Raw genomic sequence first — 22,766 nt, forward strand, 5'->3', positions numbered from 1 at the left:
TACATGATGGTATGTGATGGTACAGAGTGGGTACCAGACTAAGCTTGTATGAGAAGTCAAGTCTTCTGCAGCACTGTGTGTCACAAGCTGATAGAGTCAACTGTGTGTATGTGTAAATGCATGTATATGTATATACATATATATATGTGTGTGTATGTGTGTGTGTGTGTGTGTGTGTGTGTATTTAACATATTCATAGACATGATACATATATACATACATAATCCATACATATAAAATTAAAGATGCCTGTGGGATTTTACTAAATCAGTAAAAGAAGAAGGATGAAAAGAGGTATAAGAAAGAGAGAAAGAAATGGACAGAAGCCACCCCCAATAAAGGGGAAAACAGCAGTAGTAGACAGTGACATTTAGCAACAGAGAGAGAGAGAGAGAGAGAGAGAGAGAGAGGGAGAGAGAGAGAGAGAGAGAGAGACAGAGACAGACAGAGTGGGGGTAGAATTATTAAAAGAAATAGGATAGAAGCCAACTCAATGAAAGAGAGTCAGTAACAATCTATGGAAATTAGTGACTGTTCTTGTTTTTCATAGCTGCCTAAAGCAACATGGCAGATTCATTAGAAATTAATGGCAAAATGCAGTACCAATTGGGGTGCAGGGAGTTGTTCTCACTCAGCTTCAATTCAATGTACATTATAAAATTAACATACAGGGTGTTAAATATAACAAAAATGTTTTTAGGACATTGTCGACAAGAATAGTTAAAAAGAAATATATTAGTTTCACAAATTCACTATCGTTGGAAGACTTTGATTAACTAAGTTTTAGATGTGAAATTAATAGATAGAAACTCTCTCTATGGGTAATTATGTTAAATGAGACCCACAATGACGTACTATACCACATCTAGGCTGGTACTACTGCAACACACAGAGACATTCAAAAGTGCATCAACTTGATTGATTGGCATAAAGCTATTCACAGAGACACTCTAGCCCTTGATTCACATATGTGCTGTGTTCTCTCTGTATTTTACTATCTCTTCTACAATGGTCTCTACTTGGAGCTGGGTGGTCTTGTGATACATTCACTAAGGCACTCCTGATTCATTTGCCTCTCCTTCTCTTATTGTACATATTGTGTCAAACCTCCCAACCTCATATTAACAACTATTCCCAGTACTTCCTTCACAAAATGTCAGCACTCTGGAATTCTCTTTTTGCAATCATTAATTTGTAACAACATCATCTCAAAGGGCTTGCAAAAACCATGGGTACACCCTCATTCTCCAAGCTTAGCTAATTAAAAAAAAAAGCCTGGGATCAGGAGAAGTAAATGTAATAAAAATAGAAGTTTCAGTTAGCTATAAATGAAGACATGAGTCAAAAAGCTATCAGGAAATAACCATGCTTGATAAGAAAAAAGGAGTATAGAGTAATCCTGTATGTGTGTACTCAATGTAAACTATGGGTAAACAAAAAGTGTGGTGAGATCTTAGGTAGAATAGTAGATGAAGATTTTAAATGAAAACCTATGAAATAAATGTTTTCAAATGCTCAGAAGGCTCCATAAAAGCAAATGATAGCTTCAGTTACCTAGATGACCTAATCAGCTACAAAGATGAGTGCTCTAAAGACGTAGTAAGCAGTGTACAAAAAGAGCGGGTAAAATTTGGGGAGCTATTACTGCTACTAGCTACAAATGAATTCTCACTCAGAGTGAATAGTAGGCTAGTGTGAGAGAATAATGGGCACTAAATAGGGAGGATATGGGAAGGCCAGAAAGAAATGAATCAAGCATAGTTTGCTGGACATGTAATATTACTGTGAATGAACAACAGAGCATAAATGAGCAGAGAGATAACTGGGTATAAGAAGAAGCAAGAAACCATGCAAGTATGGAAATATGATGCATATGGAAGACAACAATTAGAAAAAGATGTGTCAAATGACCCAAGTAGAAGAGAACTTTGGAAATAAATCCCCAGGAAGACATGGCAAAAAATACTGAAAACTAATCTGAGGAGGCTTTATTTCAGAAAGTGCATGATATAAGACTATAATATATAGTGTGTTGGAGAAGACTGTTAAACCTAAATTTCTTGAAAAAAAAGAAAAAACACAAAAAACCATATAAAATGAATATGATGGTGAATATTTCCTTGATATATATTTCTCACTTGTTTTCTCAATTTCTATATATATTTATCACTTTTAGTAGTCACCAACTGAGAAGAATACACTCCACTTAGTAAGTCTAATATGATTAAAATATATCTGATGCTTTCACCTGTTGATTTTGAAAACCAGATATACTCCCATACTGCAGTTTCTATATTTTCCAAAAATTTCAGTTCCTTGATGTTATATGAGTTACCTCTTTTGGTTATTGTTTTTCGATTTTAAGTAGCCCTTGAGTGCATGGATAATCTCAGTTAATCAATGTTTTTAATTCATTATATATATATTTGTATACTATATGTAGATCATTTCCCTGAGGAATTTTCCCACTCCCACCTAACAGGCTGCACATCTGTATGCGTATATGTGACATATATATTTAAATTTTGTGGTAGCTTACTATATTAGCATATATAATAATTTTATTGGTTGGTAACTATGCATGAATGTTTACATAGAGTGACTGGAAGGTCACTAAATATTGAAAATAAAATCTTGAGCTTAACCAATGCAAGAGTTTTCATGCAGTGTGTCTAAACAAAGTAAATTACACTGCTTGCTTCACTGTGGGCTTTCCCATTGCTATGTTCAGTAACAGGGAATACAATGAGCTAGAAAGTATGAAAATATTTGTAAAAGTTGAAAATTTACCAACTGCTGTGATGCTAGGACAGAATGAATATAAAACATTTTTATGTTCATGCACATGTTTATATATACATACAGGACGCAATGAATAAATTGTCATCTAAATTACACAAAAATGAAAATAACACTGACATCTCATTTTAACAGATATATTTCCCCAAATTACACAAAAATATCTTGAAATACTAAAGAGTAAATTTATTCAATAAAATCGCCATTGGCTTCAACCACGGTATCCAGACAACTTTGGAATCTCCTGCAACTCTTCTGGATGGTCTCCTTGTTTAAGTTGGTGAATACTGCTGTAATCCTTGCCTTCAGTTCATTTTTGGTGTTACAAGGAGTTTTGTTGGTCTCTTGCTCAACTTCACTCCACACATAATAATCAAGGGGGTTGCAGCCTGGGGAGTTAGATGGCCAGATGTTAGAGGTGGTGTGGTTGCAGAAATTGTCTGACAACCATGACTGGATTTACCTGCTTGCATGGCATGGTGCAGAGTCTTGTTGCTAGACATTGGGTTTTCTAGCAGCCACCCTCTTGACCCAGGGCAGCACTATCTCCATCAAGCACTTGATGTAGGCCTCTGTGCTGAGTCTGAGGTTATGTAGGATGATGAATGGAGTGGCCCTTTCTCATCTTGCATGAGGAATACTGAATGTCTTCAGGCACTACCTGGCTGATCAGACACTCCCATGTCCCTGGCGATGGACCTGATTGACTTGGAGGCATCATTGTCAATCATGGACTGGATCTCACCAACAAATTCAGGAGTTCTTTTCTTATCAGAATAATCAGAGTGAATTTTCCAAGCTGCTATACCTTTGCAATCACCATTAGACTTATCCAACTCTTTCCAAATCCTCTGCACTGTCCTCAGATTGACACCCAAACACTCTGAAATGTTTGTACTGGAGCTTCTAGCATGAATGCCAAGCAGCACAGCATGCCATTTCCAAATTTCTGGTAGAGTGAATTGCATCATGGTGCTGTTTTTATCACAGATGGTGCCCAACTAACCCTACTATACTGTGTAGTTGACAAAATCAAAAACAATGTGCAAAATCAAAAATATAAAATGGCAACAATTTGCCAATCACCACCTGTATATGTGTATGAATACATACATACATACATACATACATACATACATACATACATACATACATACATATATACATACATACATAGATGCATGCATGCATACATACATACATACATACATACATACATACATACATACATACATACATACATACATACATACATACATATACACACACACATACACACATATGCTGAAAATGTCTGATAAGGTAGGATATGTGTTAGTTCCTCACGTAGTGAATGAAGTGGTAAAGACAGGTGTCACACCCAATAATGAATATAAAACTTAGATAAAATGCAATCAGAGTTTGTATCAGCATGTGCTACCAGCAATGTCTTTTTTCTAGTGAGATAATTACAGAAGTTTTCAGCTAAGGGAAAGCAACTGCTCCAAGCATTTGTTGATCTGAAGAATTCCTTTGACAGGAAACCATACTATATAGTTTAATGGTTTATAGGAAAGCTAGGTCTAGATAAATGGTTTGTGAGAGCCATGCAAGTCATGTACAAATATACTTCCAAGGTGAAACTTTAAGTTCAATGAGAAATGGAGCATGTAGGTTGATGTCTGTCAGGACTCATGTCTCATTCCTCTCTTTTTAAAATAGTTACCCAGGTTATTACTGAGTTGAACACTTGCTGTCTATGGAAGTTTTTGAGTTCTACTGATCTGCTTCTTGGAGACAAAATTCCAAATAAGGTGGCAAAGATTTGAGAGATTTCAAAGGAAAAGTGGCACAGCTAGCAGGAAAAAAGATAGACCCCTACTACTAACTGGGAAGCGGCTATGCTATATGTGCAAAAAAAAGGAGTGGGTAGAAATTCCATGGATACATGAGGGGTGCAGTGGGTTCACAAGCAAAATTACAGAAATAAACTTCGTGTGGAGCTGATTCATAACACATATACCTTAGAAGCTTCTTTCTCTAGGGAAAATCTATCTATAGTGAAGGTGAGTATTCTGAAAACCTAGTAGCCAGAGTAAGAACAGGATGGAAAACATTCAAGGAACTATTATTACTGCTGATAACTGAAAGGTTCTCTCTTTGAGAGAAAGACAGATTGTAAACACCAAATGTGATGCTACAAGGTAGCAAAATATGGACACGGGATATAGAAGATATGTAAAAGCTGGAAAGAAATGAGTTGAGCATGCTTCATTGGTTATGTAATGTTAGTGTGAATGAATGATAGGTTACAAAGAAGTTGAGAGAACAATTAGGTATTACAGAAACCAGCTGCAGTATGCAAGACAGAAGATTTCACTGGTGAAAATATGTGATATGACAGTTGGATAAAGTTGGATAAAGAAATGTCAAGTGATTCCAGTGGACAGAATCTACAGTAGTCATGGGAAGAAGTAGTGAACACTGATTTCAGGATACTGAACTTCATGAAGGAGATGACAAAGACCCACACCAACTCACAAGAGGCTGGGAAGGCAAAGACCCAACTCACTCAAGCAACCATGGAAAACCAGATGTAAAGTGATGACAATGATGATGATTATAATGAAATATAATATCTGATACTGGAGATGGCTGCTTTGTAACTCTTGTGATAAAGTACAAATGACAATTTTGCTTTCATATGTGTTCGGTGGAAGTGATCACAGTTTATGCTAAATATACAGGGATAGTTACATTTGGCATCGTAAACTAATGAAACACAACTTTCAAGTGATGCCACTCCTTTCAAAAGTGAAGTGTTTTCTAACATTTTCCTATACAGAAGCGAGAAAGAAAATGATTAAAATAGAGAGAGAAACATAGGTGGATTTAAGAATAACAAGAAGTAAATCTCTTAATAATTCTAATCCTACTGATAAGAAAACTAGTTTGAAATATCGATGTCTGTCATTACAAACAACAAAGTTTTTTTTTAATTAAGCATTGTTTGCATATATTTGAACTCCTATCAAATCAGCTTAAAAGGTTTTGATTTAACATGCAACCTAGATTATCCTACTGCAGAAGATAATTAGTTAAGAATTCAGTAAAATTTTCTTTAAATGCTTATAGATGTATTATATATAGAGAATATAATTAAAGCAAGATATATTCCTTATTAGCTAAAGAATTGATTTTCTATAACAAGACAACTTTATTAATTAACTGTCAAGCTATTTAGGCAGTCATAAGCCTGCATGCTCTCAGCTGGATGGGCATTGTTTGCCCTACTATATGTGTATTTGGCAAGCAAATTGCTTGAGTTATTAAAACTTTGGATAGAAAGCCTTGCAGTATTTGATCTAGCTCTCTACACTCTGAGTTCAAACTCCACCAAGGGAACTTTATAAGTACAACATTTTCTCTGTGATAGGTGTAAACATAGTTATGATAATTGTAGGTATGGCTGTGATAAGTACAGATATGGCAGTGTAATTAAGAAGCTTAGTTTGTAATCATGTGGTTTTGGTTCAATCTTACTGTGTGGTACAAAGTATAGCCTCAGATTGACTAATGCCTTGTGAATGAAAGAAACACTATGGAAGTCTGTCACATATGTACTTATTTATACAGATATGTAGGTGTGTGCTTGTTTCTATATACTTTTTCCATGACATGTTGGGCAGCAGTGACATATGTTTACGTTCTGCATAACCAGGCAATGCCTGAGTAGTTTGACCAGTGGAATAAAGAACCTTACTTGAAAACAAGCAAAGGTTAACATCAGAAAGGGCATACAGCCAGGACTGGATTTAAACCATGAGGGGGCCTGGGGCACTTCAAGTTTGGTGGGCCCCTTATACACAAGAATTAAAATCTTAGAAAATTACCAAATTTAAATCTCAAAACCCATCTATTTCAAATAATTGAATTTGATGTGTTAACAGAGAAAGTTTAAATAAATGACTGAAAATGTTGCTTTATAGATACACTTGTTCAAAATTCAAATTTCATTTTTCACACATCCTCTTGTGGTGTTTGACTTTTCCTACAGAGAAAAGCACAACAAAGGAGGGAAGAGTGGGGTAAGATTTTTTCTTTTAATGTGAGTTACATGTTTCAGAATGTAGAATAAGATAAAATGACAGAAAATTACCAAGAAAAAATCATTTTTATAGTTGTTGCTGTTCCAAAGCCATGATGATGTGTGTGTGTGTGTGTGTGTGTGTGTGTGTGTGGTGTGTGTGTGTGTGTGTACGTGTGTGTGTGTGCGTGTGGTGTGTGTGTGTGTGTGCATGTGCGTGTGTGTGTGCATGTGTGTGTGTGTGTGTGAGAGAGAGAGAGAGGGAGAGAGAGAGAGAGAGAAAGTGAGAGAGAGAGATGGAAAGAGTTGGGTAGAGATACCAACATTTAAAAGACATGGATTTTAAAAATTCTTCTTTTAAAACAGCTTTTCTTCATTGTTTTGCAATGCATGAAAAAAAATATAAAAAGCAGGGGAAACCCTTTCTGAAAGTCTGCTTTTCCATTTTCCAATAGCAGTATGTGGAGCACTATGAGTAATATTTACTGCATTTTTGACTTTAAAAAAATGTATTTTTTAGAAACATTCACTACCTTGTCAAAACTATATCAGCAAAGAAAAGACCTTCTCTAAATGCAGTAAAACCTATAACATATTCAGGACACTATTTCAGTAAATTATCACTGTTCTCTTTGAGTATGTAAAAGACAAATTTAAGCAAGGGAAAATGGGTAAGACTAGACAAATTAAATATGCCCTTCCAGTTCTCAAGAATTAAATTTGAAAAAAAGTCATACACATAGTGGCTGTGTGGTAAGTTGCTTGCTTACGAGCCACATGGTTCTGGGTTCAGTCCCACTGCATGGCACCTTGGGCAAGTGCCTTCTACTATAGCCTCGGGCCGACCAAAGCCTTGTGGGTGGATTTGGTAGACGGAAACTGAAAGAAGCCCGTTGTATATATGTATATATATGTATGTATGTGTGTGTATATGTTTCCATGTCTGTGTTTGTTCCCCCAACATCGCTTGACAACTGATGCTGATTCGTTTACATCCCCGTAACTTAGCGGTTTGGTAAAAGGAGCCCGATAGAATAAGTACTAGGCTTACAATGAATAAGTCCTGGAGTCGATTTGCTTGACTAAAGGCGGTGCTCCAGCATGGCCGCAGTAAAAGAGTAAAGAGTATAAACATCCTTAGACATCAGAAAGATCAGAAATGCAACAAAATTTAAAATATCTTGGTCACATAAAAGAGGATTATGGAAAAATCTCACATAATATTAAATTAATGAAACTCAACTAAATCTAAAAACTCAACATAAAATATTTTTTATAGCTTCTTCACCAAAAATTATCCAGATATTTTATTAGCCACCTCAATTACAATAGGATCAAATTTGACGAAAAATTTCTGTAAATAGGACTTGTTACCTACGTTTCAAACTTTCAACTTCAACAACGACTATGTAAACTATACTGACCAATTTTTACTCCCAAGTATGTAACCTATATTGATCAAATTTTACTTCCAAAGATGATGCAATGGTACAAAATGAGAGAAAATAACAAGAAATCAGAAATTACTGATTTTGACCCAGTTACCAATTTTACCCCACTTCTATATAGTAATTCCAAGTGTTTGACTGAATGATGAAAAATATATGAAAAAATAAGAAAAAAAGGTTCAATTTTAAGAAACATTTGAATATATTTGCAATAATTCTAAAGCTGAAAAAGATTTTAATTAACTATATTTTCATATCTTTATATATAAAAGTGAGGTTGTGTGGTGTCTGTCTCCTACAATTTAGATTCCTAACTACTCCCACATTTTGCGGTGCAGTTTAACCAAAACCGGGTATCTTATAGTCGTGATTCATATCGAGCCCTTCTGGGTATTAGCACGCGTCTATGATGAGTCTACGATTTAAAAAAAAATTTACCATCAATTTTTCCCATTTTTAATGCATTTTTGGCATATATAAGGGAAGTAACTCTCTAAAAATTTATTATTAAATCTCAGAACGTAAAAAGCTACAGTAACACCCCCACTTTGTGGTTAGCCATATTGAGATGGCTATTATACTTTACATCTCTAAAAATGCTTATATAGTTATTTCCCTTACAAACCCGAGCAACGCCGGGCGATACTGCTAGTTATATTTAAATACCTAAATGGTTATATAACTATATATTTATATTTTTTAACTAACTATATATTTATAACTATAACATATATATATGTATATATATATATATATATATATATCGTTATTATTATTATTATTATTATTATTATTACTACCAATACTATTATTATTATTATTATCATTATTATTATTATTATTATTATTATTATTATTATTATTGTTATTAGTATCATCATCATTATACTTGTGGATGGGTTTTTTTCTTTCTTTTTTTTTGCTATAGGTATATATATGTGTGTGTGTATATGTGTGTATGTATTTGTATTTAATATGCTGAATGCATTCCCAAAGTGTCTTCCCCACAACCACATAGTGTAATTGTATTATTTTAAAACAAAAACAATAAAAATTTTATACTGGAATTAAAATAAAGGAAACTATATTATGATGGTTTCCTGCTTAAGCAGGATACATGAGAAGAATAGAAACTAGGTTATGGACTAGTTCTCCAAGAACCTCTCCATAGAACACATACACAAACGTAGCTTAAATATTGCATACTGAAGTATCTATTCATTGCTAAGGCTTTATTATTGTATATCAGTAACAGACAGCTTTCATGCTATGTCTGGAATATAAATTAGATTCTCAAATGAAATTTATTTCTTTATATGTTTGTTTGGAGGTTGATTAAATTCAGTGGTTTGTTAGAATCACTTAAACTATAAATTACTATGTTTATTTGACCAAACAAAACATATTATGAAGATTATATATTTATAGAATATATACTTACTTGATCTCTGGTTCTTTATGAAATAAAGTTGCAATCTTTCCTTAAAAGACTTCTCATTTGTGAAAAATTCTACTCTAACCCTGAAAATAAAATAAATTCTATTAGTGAAAATTAAATATTCCAATATAGACTTATAAAAAATGTAATGTAGATAAAAATTTTATTACAAATATGCAATATAAACATATGACATGAAAGATTAAAATAATTAGCTAAGAAATATATGCAAAGAAACAAGTATTTTGTAAACAATCATAATGTATAAAACTTAATTTTGGAGATGTTTTTATTTGAAATAAAAATTATTGATAATATACTGATCTCTTCCAATTAATTTTTCATGAAGTGAGTATAATCACTTAAAATGGCCACATTTTATGATCCTAGAAATATGAAATCTAAAGTAGATCCCATTGGGGTATGTGAACTAAAAGCATTGAAGTAACAAACTAGATACTGAAAAGCCTCCTATCCATCAAGAACACAACTATTTAAGCAAGCTTTGTTCTCTTTACATCATTGTAGAAATGAAATAACCAGGTGGATTGTTTTCAGCTACTTGAACATAGGTCATAAATTCCTGTCTACTGCTGCAGATATTTCTTTTGACCACTGGGAATAGACATCAGATAATCTTTAATAGGGAAAATTATATTAGACTATTAAAATACCTATGAAACAAATATACCTGCAATAGACCACTTTCCTATTTCAGATTACATTTATTTTCTATCTACATTTTGCTATGAAACATGAGCTAAGCACCATCCTCTTGGGATAAGAAGGCATTCAAATTACACTACATACATAGCAGTATTACTTTTTTTTATTTGTTTCTTTTTCTTTCAGATATGTGTTGTATATACTATATTTATAAGGCTTTGTAGAAATGTGTGTAATGCCCATATAAGTTATTGTGACTTTTCCTATATAATGGATAAGAATGAAGCTTGAGGCCTTGAATGTGTGTGTGCACACACAGACGTACATATATATGAATGTATGCATTAAATATGAACATATATATATGTATGTATGTATTTATGTATGTATGTATATTGTGTTTATGCATGTGTATGTGTGTGTGTGTGTGTACAAACAAACACACATATACACATGTTCTTGTGTATACAAACATGCAACATATATACAAACAACTTGCAATGTTTTCAACAGATCATTCTAATTGGACACCTAACAACATACCTACAAAAGTTCTCTAGACATTGCTAAAGTTGAAGTACAAAACGTTTAAGTGAAGGTTTGAAATATGTTAGAATTGATGATGATGATGATGATGATGATGATGATGATAGCAATAATGATTGCTACTGATACCATGAATGGTGACTTAATAGGTTAAGTTTTAATCAATGGCAATGTATATTTTTCTGATAAATTAGAGCAATTTCAAAGCAAATAAACACAATAACAGTGAAATATCAGCCCACCAGATGACACCAGAAAAAAAAATGTATTTCTCATATTAAACAGGAATACAGTGAAAATATTGATTCAATAAAGCATGAAAAACGAATAGATTAGGAGTGGATACATCTTAAAATGAATGCTGAGATTTTAACCAATCTCTGGTATCTGTTGTACACCAGGTTTCTTTCTTCTGATACCAAAGCCTCTCACTCATATTTGTAGCAGCTCTAAGGTGGCAAGATGGCAAAATCACTACCGCACTGAACAAAATGCTTGGTGGCATTTCTTCCATCTCTTTATGTTCTGAGTTCAAATACCACTGAGGTTGATTTTGCCTTTCATCTTCTGGGGGTTGTTAAAATAAATACCAGTCAAGTACTTGGGTTGATGTAATCAACTTGCCTTCTCCCCTCAAACTTTCTAACCTTGTGCAAAAATTAGAAAGGCTTATTAGCTCTATTGGTTTACACACAATGCTGTTGTTTTTTTTTTCATTTATAGTTTCAATATTAACATCAAATAGTATTTAGTAATGGCACTTTACACTCATATCTTGTTGCGGTCAACTTAATTTTCATTTTTCTAGGGTTGATAAAATAAAATAGTGGGTACAGGTGTAGCTGTATGTTAAGAGGTTTGCTTATAAACCGTATAGTTCCAGGTTCAGTTCCACTACATGGCAACTTGGGCAAAGGTCTTCTACTATAGCCATGGGTTGAACAAAGTTTTGTGAGTGAATTTGATTGATGGATACTGAAAAACGATTGTTCTGTGTGTGTGTGTGTGTTTGTCTCCTCACCACTGCTTGACAACTGGAGTTGATTTACTTACATACCTGATAAAATAAGTAGCAAACTTAAAAAAGAAAATACTAGGGTCAATTTACTTAACTAAACCCTTCAAGTACCCTAGGATGCATACAAGCCAGATTACTTAAAACAAGTGTAAGGCAAAAGATAAGAACCGGAATTAGTTTGTCTTCAATTACCTCCAAAATCGATGGCCTTATACCATTATTAAAAATCAATATTTTCAAAGTCAAGTTTTGTAGAAATTAACATGATTATTTTACCCCTGTGTTTGATAAATTTTGACATTATTACCTGGAGAGTTGATATCATTAAGTGCTTTGGATTGGATTCAGATTCATTTATTCTTTCTATGACATGATTTGATTTAATCATGCATTTAAATAGACAATCTTAATGTTTAAAAAAGAAAATATTGACCATTTCAAAGAGGAGACATTACTGCATAACCCCATTGTATATGTAGAAAGTGTCAGGTCTTATAAAATATTCTACATTATTAGAACAAATCTGAGATAGAAAAGAGATAAGTCAAATGATGAAATCCAAACCACTCATTTTAATATTTCATTTTTAACTGCTATATTTGTCTCAGAAGATAATTAGTCAGTCGTGCAGCATAGTAGAAGAGCTTAAACTCAATACACACAAAACACTGTGTGTGTGTGTGTGTGTGTGTGTGTGTGTGTGTGTTTGTCTCCTCACCACTGCTTGACAACTGGAGTTGATTTACTTACATACCTGATAAAATAAGTAGCAAACTTAAAAAGAAAATACTAGGGTCAATTTACTTAACTAAACCCTTCAAGGTAGTACCCTAGGATGCATACAAGCCAGATTACTTAAAACAAGTGTAAGGCAAAAGATAACCGGAATTAGTTTGTCTTCAATTACCTCCAAAATCGATGGCCTTATACCATTATTAAAAATCAATATTTTCAAAGTCAAGTTTTGTAGAAATTAACATGATTATTTTACCCCTGTGTTTGATAAATTTTGACATTATTACCTGGAGAGTTGATATCATTAAGTGCTTTGGATTGGATTCAGATTCATTTATTCTTTCTATGACATGATTTGATTTAATCATGCATTTAAATAGACAATCTTAATGTTTAAAAAAGAAAATATTGACCATTTCAAAGAGGAGACATTACTGCATAACCCCATTGTATATGTAGAAAGTGTCAGGTCTTATAAAATATTCTACATTATTAGAACAAATCTGAGATAGAAAAGAGATAAGTCAAATGATGAAATCCAAACCACTCATTTTAATATTTCATTTTTAACTGCTATATTTGTCTCAGAAGATAATTAGTCAGTCGTGCAGCATAGTAGAAGAGCTTAAACTCAATACACACAAAACACTGTGTGTGTGTGTGTGTGTGTGTGTGTGTGTGTGTGCATGCGCACAAGTGTGTTTGTTTGTGTGTGTGTGTGTAGCTTTTATCCTTTACTTGTTACAGTCATTGGATTATAGCCGTGCTAGAGCACCTCCTTGAAGGTTTATTTGAATGAAGCAACCCCAGTACTTACTTTTTTTAAAGCCTGGTAGTTATTTTATTGATTTCTCTAACTGAACTGTTAAGTTACTGGGATGTAAACTAACCAACACCAGTTGTCAACACACATCTACACATATATATGAAAGGCAACTTTTAGTTTCTGCACCAAATTCACTTACAAAGTTGTGGTCAGTCTAGGGCTACTGCCATGCAGTGGAACTGAACCTGGAGCCATGTGGTTCAGAAGAAAACTTCTTACCACACAGCTACACCTAAATCTAAATATATGTATGACTGTGTATTGTGTGTGTGTGTGTTATTACACACACAAGCACATACACACACATGCACACACACACACAAGATTAAGAGTTTCACACAAGTATATTAAAACACAAAAAGAAAATGCTTTGAGAACTTTATCATGCAGAAAACTCACAAAATATTTACATTTTTATGTAAATATTTTCTTCCTCCTATTCATGATAAAATTCTTGAGGAATTTTTGAGTTATATTTATACATGGTTAATACTGCTTCTGTTACTAATAGCAAGTGATTTTTCAGTTACTGTTTTACTATACCAGTAGTAGTTGATTTTGTTTTAGCATACAGGTGTCAGTGAATACTTGTTACTGATGAAGTTCAAAGAGTAAAAATACATATTAGCAATGTCATCACTGCTACAGGGAAACTTTTGGTTGCTACTGATATATTTCTGTTTTTAACACTCTCTCTCTCCCACCTATATATATATATATATATATATATATCAGAAATATTGTTATATTTCGGAATGGTCATTTTGCCAGTTTAGCCAATAAAAACACACGCACTATATATTTGGTGTTACTTTGCTTCAGTGTTATTTATTTTTTACATTAATCTTAATCTTATTTGGGCCAGAGTCCTTTCGTCACACTCCTGTGACCGCATCAGTGGTCCTTTGTTTTTTGTTTTATTGGCTAAACTGGCAAAATGACCATTCCAAAATATAACAATATCTGTTTTAACACAAGACTTCACATAAAAAATCTTGCACAACAAATATATAAACGTATATAAGAAATAATTTCTCAAAACGAATATCACAGTCTATAAGGCTTTAATGATGTATCTGCTTTAAGTGTGTAACACAGGTAGCTATTTTGAACTGATATTGTTTCTGTCACTGATAAAGCATGCACACACACACACACACACACACATAAACTCACTAATGTTCAACATAGATTTGACAATAGAGAATATTCTTATGAATCAGATACAATTTAATCTGTCCTGCTAATGTAAGTAACTGACTAATTATATTGTAAAGATAAAAAAAAGAAATTCTGTAGTGCTGTTAGGTACATAGTCACTCAACAAGCTACTGCAATCATGGTTCAGACAACATTAGTGGGCCTGTTTTCCTTTACATATTTAAATCTTAATTTAGTCTGCTTTACACCAAATTCTCTCCAATACAACATTTTACCTTCTTTTCTAAAACTTTCAATGAATTGATTTTATTTGTATTATCCCCCTTCTTGTTTTTGAATTTTAAACACTCTTAAAAGAAGGTTTTGTTTACTAGTTATATGGATAATGTCAGTAAACTGCAAATTTTCTGTTCACTAAATTACATGTGTAAGACCTTACTGTATTTGCATTTAGTACGCAGAATGCTCCCTTCAGGTATTTGTCCTCAGTCATATTGTAATTCTTAGGATGTCTAATAATATTTTACATTAACAAATTTTAGCATTTAATTCATTATAATTTGATTTAAAGCTCATTTCTTATTGCAAATATGAAATCAAGGTAGTGCACCTACCTCTGTATGTGGGTCATTTGTGTACATGATATATAATAACTTATACAGGGAGTTCAACCACCTTGGGTTCCCTTCAAGGAGTACCCTCTGTTACAGGCAATTAGCTCAGGTTATCCATTTGAGGATACCTTCTACCCACCCACTAATCTCTTGGAGGGCTATGGACGCTATCTTTTCCTAGACAACCCTGCTCCCCAAACTTTCCTAAAAATACAGCCTGACTAATTTCCTTGTAGAGACAGAAATAACACAAATGAAAATAAAATAGCAGAAAAAACAGTAATTTTACTTGATTCAAAATAGAAAGTTTAATAGGTACTCTGTAGTGAAATATTTTATAATGAAAACCATAGCAGTTAATTCATTCATAATTATTTCATAGAACTTTACATCAAATGTCATGATATTGATAACTTTCAAATATCTTTTATTCTTACAAGAAATGAACATTTAATTTAAAGATTGCTTCCTTCAGGCTATATTTTGAATTAGAAACCAATGCTTTGAAGTTAATTTTATTGTTCATTTCTGATAGATCTTTGAAGTTTAAGAGACAAAAGTCAGTAGCTATTTTAACCAATATATAGTTTATTTATTTATATTTAGCTTAGTTTATTTTATAACATTTTAGAAATAAGGAAGACATTAAAGGAAATAGAAATTGGGAAAGGATTCTGACTATAAAATTAATAAGGCGCAGGAGTGGCTGTCTGGTAAGTAGCTTGCTTACAAACCACATGGTCCTAGGTTCAGTCCCTTGGTCAAGTGTCTTCTACTATTGCCTCGGGCTGATCAAAGCCTTGTGAGTGGATTTGGTAGACAGAAACTGGAAGAAGCCTGTAGTATATGTATATATATATATATATATATATATATATATATATATGTATGTATGTATGTATGTATGTATGTGTGTGTATATATTTGTGTGTCTGTGTTTGTCTCCAAAACATTGCTTGGCAACCGATGCTGATGTGTTTACATCCCTGTAGCTTAGCGGTTCGGCAAAAGAGACCGACAGAATAAGTACTAGGCTTACAAAGAATAAGCTCTGGGGTCGATTTGCCCTGACTAAAGGCGGTGCTCCAGCATGGCTGCAGTCAAATAACTGAAACAAGTAAAGAATAAAAGAATAATATTTACTGTTCAAAGACAAATTAGTTCATAACGTATCAGAGATTTTTAAGCCTTAAGAATAGCCATATTTGATTTCTTTAACCCTTTTGCTATCAAACAACCTGAAAATTTGTTTTCAGGTTTCATATTTAAATTCCATGCTAGAAACATTAATAAAACTCTCTTTTGAATAACTGCTTAATAATGAAATAGTAACTTCACTAATTCCTACTGAAGTCATTATTTTAAAATTAATTAAAACAGAAGTTGCATATTTTGTAGGAAATGTGGTCACAAAAATGCAAAGGAAATTGAAAAACATCAGCACATACTGTTATAAAAGAAAGTGAAAAAAATCCACATTCTACATTATAATTCTATTGAAAATGTACTTCATTTAACATGTGCCTAATTACTTTTTCAGTTGCTTAAAAATGTCCTTCTGTGCTTCATAAATATTGCATGTTATGTGTAGCTTAACTAAAATCATTTATCACATTTAGTTGTTGAATTTTATTAAATAAAAATAAACTGGATACAATACATCTTGCTTACTAAATGATTCCTTACTAAACCAAGCACTCCCAGACTGAAGCACAGTATATTCAGAAGTAAAAATGTAGTGTCCTATATCACTTTGCTTAAGACAAATAAATAGAGAAAATGGGAGTTTTTATTTTTTCAATAAACTGCAGTTTCCAAAACATATACAAATCTCTTAACCTCATCTCTTGTGTATTATATTTCTAACAACATTTCAATCAGTTCGACCCTGATTCCTTTGAAGAATCTTAACCATGCATACATATATTTCCTTTAACTGACATTACAAATCTGAACTCTTATTTTTAAACATTAAAAATTTTGTATTAGAAATATAAGTATTGAATCCAAATTTAGCCAAGTGAATATACATTTGGAAATAAGGTATCAGCAGACAAGCACAAATTGTACTGATCAAATCACAGTGTATATAAATATAAACAAACTTTTGTTTTTTATAAGCATTGAAGTGTGTATTGTAAGATACAAATAAGATGATAATTTATTTTTGAACACAGAAGCACCATTAGAACAACAGAAATATTGAGTAAATTACTCTTACAAAGTGGAAATGTATCTTACAGTGTAATGCGATTAAAAAACTGGAAAATTTAAATCATCAAAATCAACTCACATGAGAAACATGCAATATATTGAGCAACTTTATATTTCATCCCAATATTGTCATTAACTATAATGATGAAATTTAATAAATAAAATAAAAGAGAAGTATTTCTTAATGTTTAAGATTTATAATATCTATTAGAAATAAAAATTAACAATGAAAATTTGATAAGACAACTTTTGGGATGTGCAGTAGTGGGCATCCCGATAAAACTAAATAACTAGAGCTGTTAACTAATTGCCAAAATCCAATTAAAAATTCAGCTTTGAGAAATTTAATAAGTTAAAATATATGAAGCTGCCAACTTTGTTATTTCTTTCCATATAAATATTTACTTCTATTGAACCAAAAGTTATCCACAAAATAGATTTAAACTCTTATTCACAGAGAAAATTGTCTAGTAAATATCCTGCAATTCACATGCAAATATTTGCTTAGAAACCAATTTGACAACAGAATTCTCCAGTTAATGATTTACTTCTGAATTTTCAAATTTATACTGTAATAATCATTTTCCATTATGTACATATGCTGAATAATTACCACAAAATCAGATATGTGGCAAGAAAACAAATCATGTAAGAGGCTTTTTTCAGTTCTGTTTGATATCATATTACCTTTGGAATCTCTCTGTATTGCTCACAAGTCTACACCTACTTTACAAAATATATATGTATTATGTACACACACACACACACACACACACATTCATATATACATTCATATTCTCTTCAAAATTTTCTTTCAAGGTCTTGGACAAATAAATGATAAATAAAAGCCTAAGAGATACAAAAAGCTATAATCCTATTTTTACTACTATATTATAAGCTAAGCATTATTAGTTTGTAAAATTATTCAAATATAAAAAAAATAAACATTAAAGGAAATGTTCTCTCAAATATTTGACATTAACACAATTTGAATTAATATTTCAGGCAATGAAATCCTTTATTCAATAAAAAATAGTTAGGGTTATAGAAAATTGTTTATGTAACAGCAAACAGATTAAATGCAAAAGGAAATTACATCTGTCATACAAGCAATACATAGCTGGTTAGGCTTTCATCTGTTTCAAGTAGTAGAGAAAAAACAAAGGATACCTTGCTGTTACATGCTTTGATGTCAATAAATGTTAGGCTTAATCTTTTTAGTTATTTTCTATTGTTATACAATTAGATTTGTCACTTCATTGATTATGTGACTAACATATTTTTAACAGTTTAAATAACAACCAAATAAATTGTATGTTTAACAGTGTTTTATCATATCTCAACTTATTTCTGAAAAAAAAAGAAGGAAAAAAAAATAGAAAAAGAAATTTTTACCATTATCTTTAGAGTATTTCAAACAAGTACTCATTTCAACAGATTAAAAATATAAGATTTGGAAAAAGTTCACTGCAGCAAATGTAAGGAAATAGTGGAAAATGCTTATTATATTCTGGTTTTAGAAACACAGCAATTGGGGCACAAAACCTGAATAATAACCATACCGGTCATTTTCCATAAATTCAAAATTTCCAGATCCAATGCTGTAGACAAGAGAGAGAAATTATTTAGAAAATTAACGAATGTGTTCTAAATATTAAGAGGTCAATGAACTCTGGTTAATTTTAAAATATTTAATTACAGTGTATCAAATTAGCTAAGTTTGTGAGATATGGCTTCTACTGAAAAGGTATTTCATGTTTGACATAATATATTTATGAAAAGAAAACTAGCTTCTAAAGTTACAAAGTTTTGAAATGTGTAAATATGTTGGAAATTGATAAAATTTGGACAAACACAGACTAAATATTAAACTAATTCAGTATATAAAGTTATATTTATTATATCTATAATCTTGTTACAAAAGAAATCCTCTCTATATATTTTAGGTTCTAGGTAAAATGGCATAGATATTTGAACAACTTCAGTTTTTTAACATACTAGCCATTGTTCAGTTCTGCTAAAGTTAATTTTCTTGATAGGCTGCACAGTGAGCCTTTACTAAAGTGTATAAATGGAGGCATTGTCAACCAAATTAATGGCAGGGGCTAATATTGTATATGTATAAAATACTGGGTGAGTATGTACTGCCCAGTGAACAAGATAAAAATTTACAGAATAAGACAAAATACTCCAAACGTCATGTAACCATAAAAAACATATAAATATATCTTTTATCTTTTACTTGTTTTAGTCATTAGACTATGGCCATGCTGCAGCACCACCTTGAAGAATTTTCAGTCAAATGAATTGACTCCAGTACTATTTTTTTAAAGCCTGATACTTATTCTATTGGCCTCTCTAATGGTCTCAAACTACTAAGTTATGGGGACATAAATACACCAACACTGGTTTTTAAGTGGTAGTGGTGGTGGGGACAAAGGTAGACACAAAGGAATACACACACAGATATTTATGTATATATATATATATATATATGGCAAGCTTCTTTCAGTTTCTGTCTACCAAATCCACTCACAAGGCTTTGAGTTTTATAAAATTATTTAACATTACATAATATATAAATTATTAACATTTTAGATAGTTTATTACATTTACTTGTGGCAAATGACAGATGAGCTTTATATGGTGGAGGTTGGAGTTAGAACTAAGATAAGTCAGTCGTAATGAGTTATTAGAACTAAGATGAGTCACTAATTCTTGCCTTCTGTTTGTAGAAATCAGAGGTGACTGAGGAAGGATTGAGTCAATAGTAGGAGGGTTAACAATATCATTAGAATGAATTGGTTTGAAGATGAGTATTTCAGTTGTGTATATTGCTGATCCTGCTTCTGGACAAAAAATTTCCTTAAAGCTCTAAAGTATTGATAATATTACTGAAGATCAGTTTCTGATGACAAATACAAAACAATGCTATTAAAGATTCTCATATAAAAAAGCATTTGAGTTTCTTTGGCAATGGTTTATCATCTTCATTGTCCTCACTGTCTCAGCTGTCTCCAATGAGAACTTAATCTGCAATTTCTTCTTCTGTTAACTTCTTCTGTATTTTCTAGCCAATTTCTAATGTTGCCTTCTCCAACACCTCTTTCATTTGCTGCCCTCTTAAGTAATGAGAATTTCTTACTTAGAATCTTTCAGAATAGTAATTTACATCCACATTGTACAGAAGTTTTCCTTAACCCTCTATGAAGCTGCGAAACTGAATATTGCAGACTTGAGATTACAGTTCTTAGGGTAACGGTGAGTGTTTCATTCTCATGTGTCTTCTTTAAACTTTTCCTCTTCTATCAACAACTTCATTCAAAAATCTTTGTTGATGTAATCTGTTACAAGCTACAATTATGCTTTAACAGAGAGGCTGGAATTGTGAAGGTAATTCTAGATGGCAAGAATATGCCACCTAGGATTGCCTTTCCCATCATTATTGATCATCCAAGTGTGTAGGTATGGCATCCAATACTTAACGCACCTTCATCCCTATCAGAACGAAGTTTGAGGACATCTTCCTAGTATTCATGCATTGTAGAAATGAAAGGTAAGAAGGACCAGACATTAGATATGACTGTTGAACTACAACTTGAAAAGATAACAATGCACTGCTAACTCATATATTACATCTTTCACATCTTGTGAGCATAATGATCTCTCACCTTCACTAACTTTAAAAGATGCATATCATCTGCATTTGTGCAACACAACACTAAAAAAACATTCCTTACTTCATTTAGAACCAGATAGTGGTGACTTCATTCTGAAAAGCTTGAATATTCCAGAGAACTTATTGTCAATACAACTCAGTTTTAATCACATTATGCACTTCAGAAATTAGGATCCATTAAATTAGTTAAAATTCTTTCTGAATTGTTTAATTTCCTCAGTTAGTATGCTGTTTGTTTCATCAGGTGTAAGTTTACTACTTATTCTATGGTAATTTCCAAATCACCATGACCATCCATCACTATCTTGAAATTCTTGATGCCCTGTTTAAGTAATACTCAAAAATAAACATAGGTTACTTTGAGCTGACTTAGTTTTTGTTTCTGTACATACATTTTATTATGATAAAGTAAACTTTATTAGACAGGTGTGTAAAAGCAATTAAGAAAGAGTAAGTCATATGTATGTAAAAGGCTGAATATAGAATATTAGAGAGAACGTAAAAGAAAATATTAAAAAAACTGGATATGTACTAGTGAAATGTCATTCACCATTAGTCCTTATTTCTACTACTCTCCTATTATCCTACCATATTTCCCATACATATAACGCAACAAGCTGTCAAGTGTAAAGTGCTACCTCAGGACAACTTGTATATTTCATATCAGGGACCCAAAAATTTAACTTTCCATCATGACCTATGATTATATTATTGAATGATATTTATGATGACTTTACTATTTTTAATGGATATGCAGCACTCATCTAGAATATACACTGTTACAACACTGATATCCAAAAATAATGGCAGATATCAAAACTGACAGTTTCTCTCTTAACTTAGACTTCTCTGATGTTTAGCTAAATGGGGTATAATTTAATGAGGTTTTTCACTGCACCTAATAATTACCTAATATATGCTACTTAACTGCTTTTTAACATGAACGCCTGTTGACAAATGTTAATATTTCTTTCAATATCAAGACTATATATTTTTAAGCATACTGATTCTTTTGTTTTTTCATACCATATTTTAATAAAAACAAACTGAATATTGATTCATTACATTAATGAACTGAATAATAATTCATTACATTAATGCAAATTTATAATGGAATAAACTGAGACTCTAAGCTATTCATCTCCTTTTAAAAGACATAGCAATGTAAGCAAAGGAAAATGTTTACTACAAATAACTGAAACTGAGATTGCTAATTTAACTTTTGATTTACTTCAGCTATTTAATCATTGATACATGATTTTTAGACTAAAAAAACAAAAGAGAAAGAGAGAATGAAAAATATGCAAACAGGTTAGAGTACTGTTTTTATTAGAATGCTGCAATGTTTTGATTTTTATATTATTGAATTCCAACACACGTCCAGCCTCCTTACAAAAACTCCACAGTTGTTCTTGGATAATGTCTTTAGATGTAATCAAAAACTTAGTAAACAGTATTATAAAGTCTCATTTAGTATGCAACAGATATCTGTCTTCTGTTATTTCCCTTATGTATGACATCAGCTGCTCTCACAGATCAGCCATTCATATCCAGAT

At 32.1% G+C, this 22,766-nt stretch overlaps 1 protein-coding gene across 6 annotated transcripts in view; it reads right to left on the reverse strand.

Moving 5' to 3' along the window:
• The window catches only part of LOC115211016 (potassium channel subfamily T member 2-like), a 752,122-nt gene that overhangs the window by 171,547 nt on the left and 557,809 nt on the right, over window positions 1–22,766 (reverse strand). For 5 of the 6 annotated variants that reach the window (XM_036501480.1, XM_036501498.1, XM_036501502.1 and 2 more), the window contains one exon: window positions 9,755–9,834. In XM_036501480.1, coding sequence (XP_036357373.1) covers window positions 9,755–9,834 — 80 coding nt within the window. Of the gene's footprint in view, window positions 1–9,754; window positions 9,835–19,093; window positions 19,133–22,766 lie in introns of all 6 variants that reach the window. The other variant, XM_036501492.1, reaches the window with a different exon arrangement.

The sequence above is a fragment of the Octopus sinensis genome, linkage group LG1 (genome assembly GCF_006345805.1).
Source record: "Octopus sinensis linkage group LG1, ASM634580v1, whole genome shotgun sequence".
In the NCBI taxonomy this organism is placed as follows: domain Eukaryota; kingdom Metazoa; phylum Mollusca; class Cephalopoda; order Octopoda; family Octopodidae; genus Octopus; species Octopus sinensis.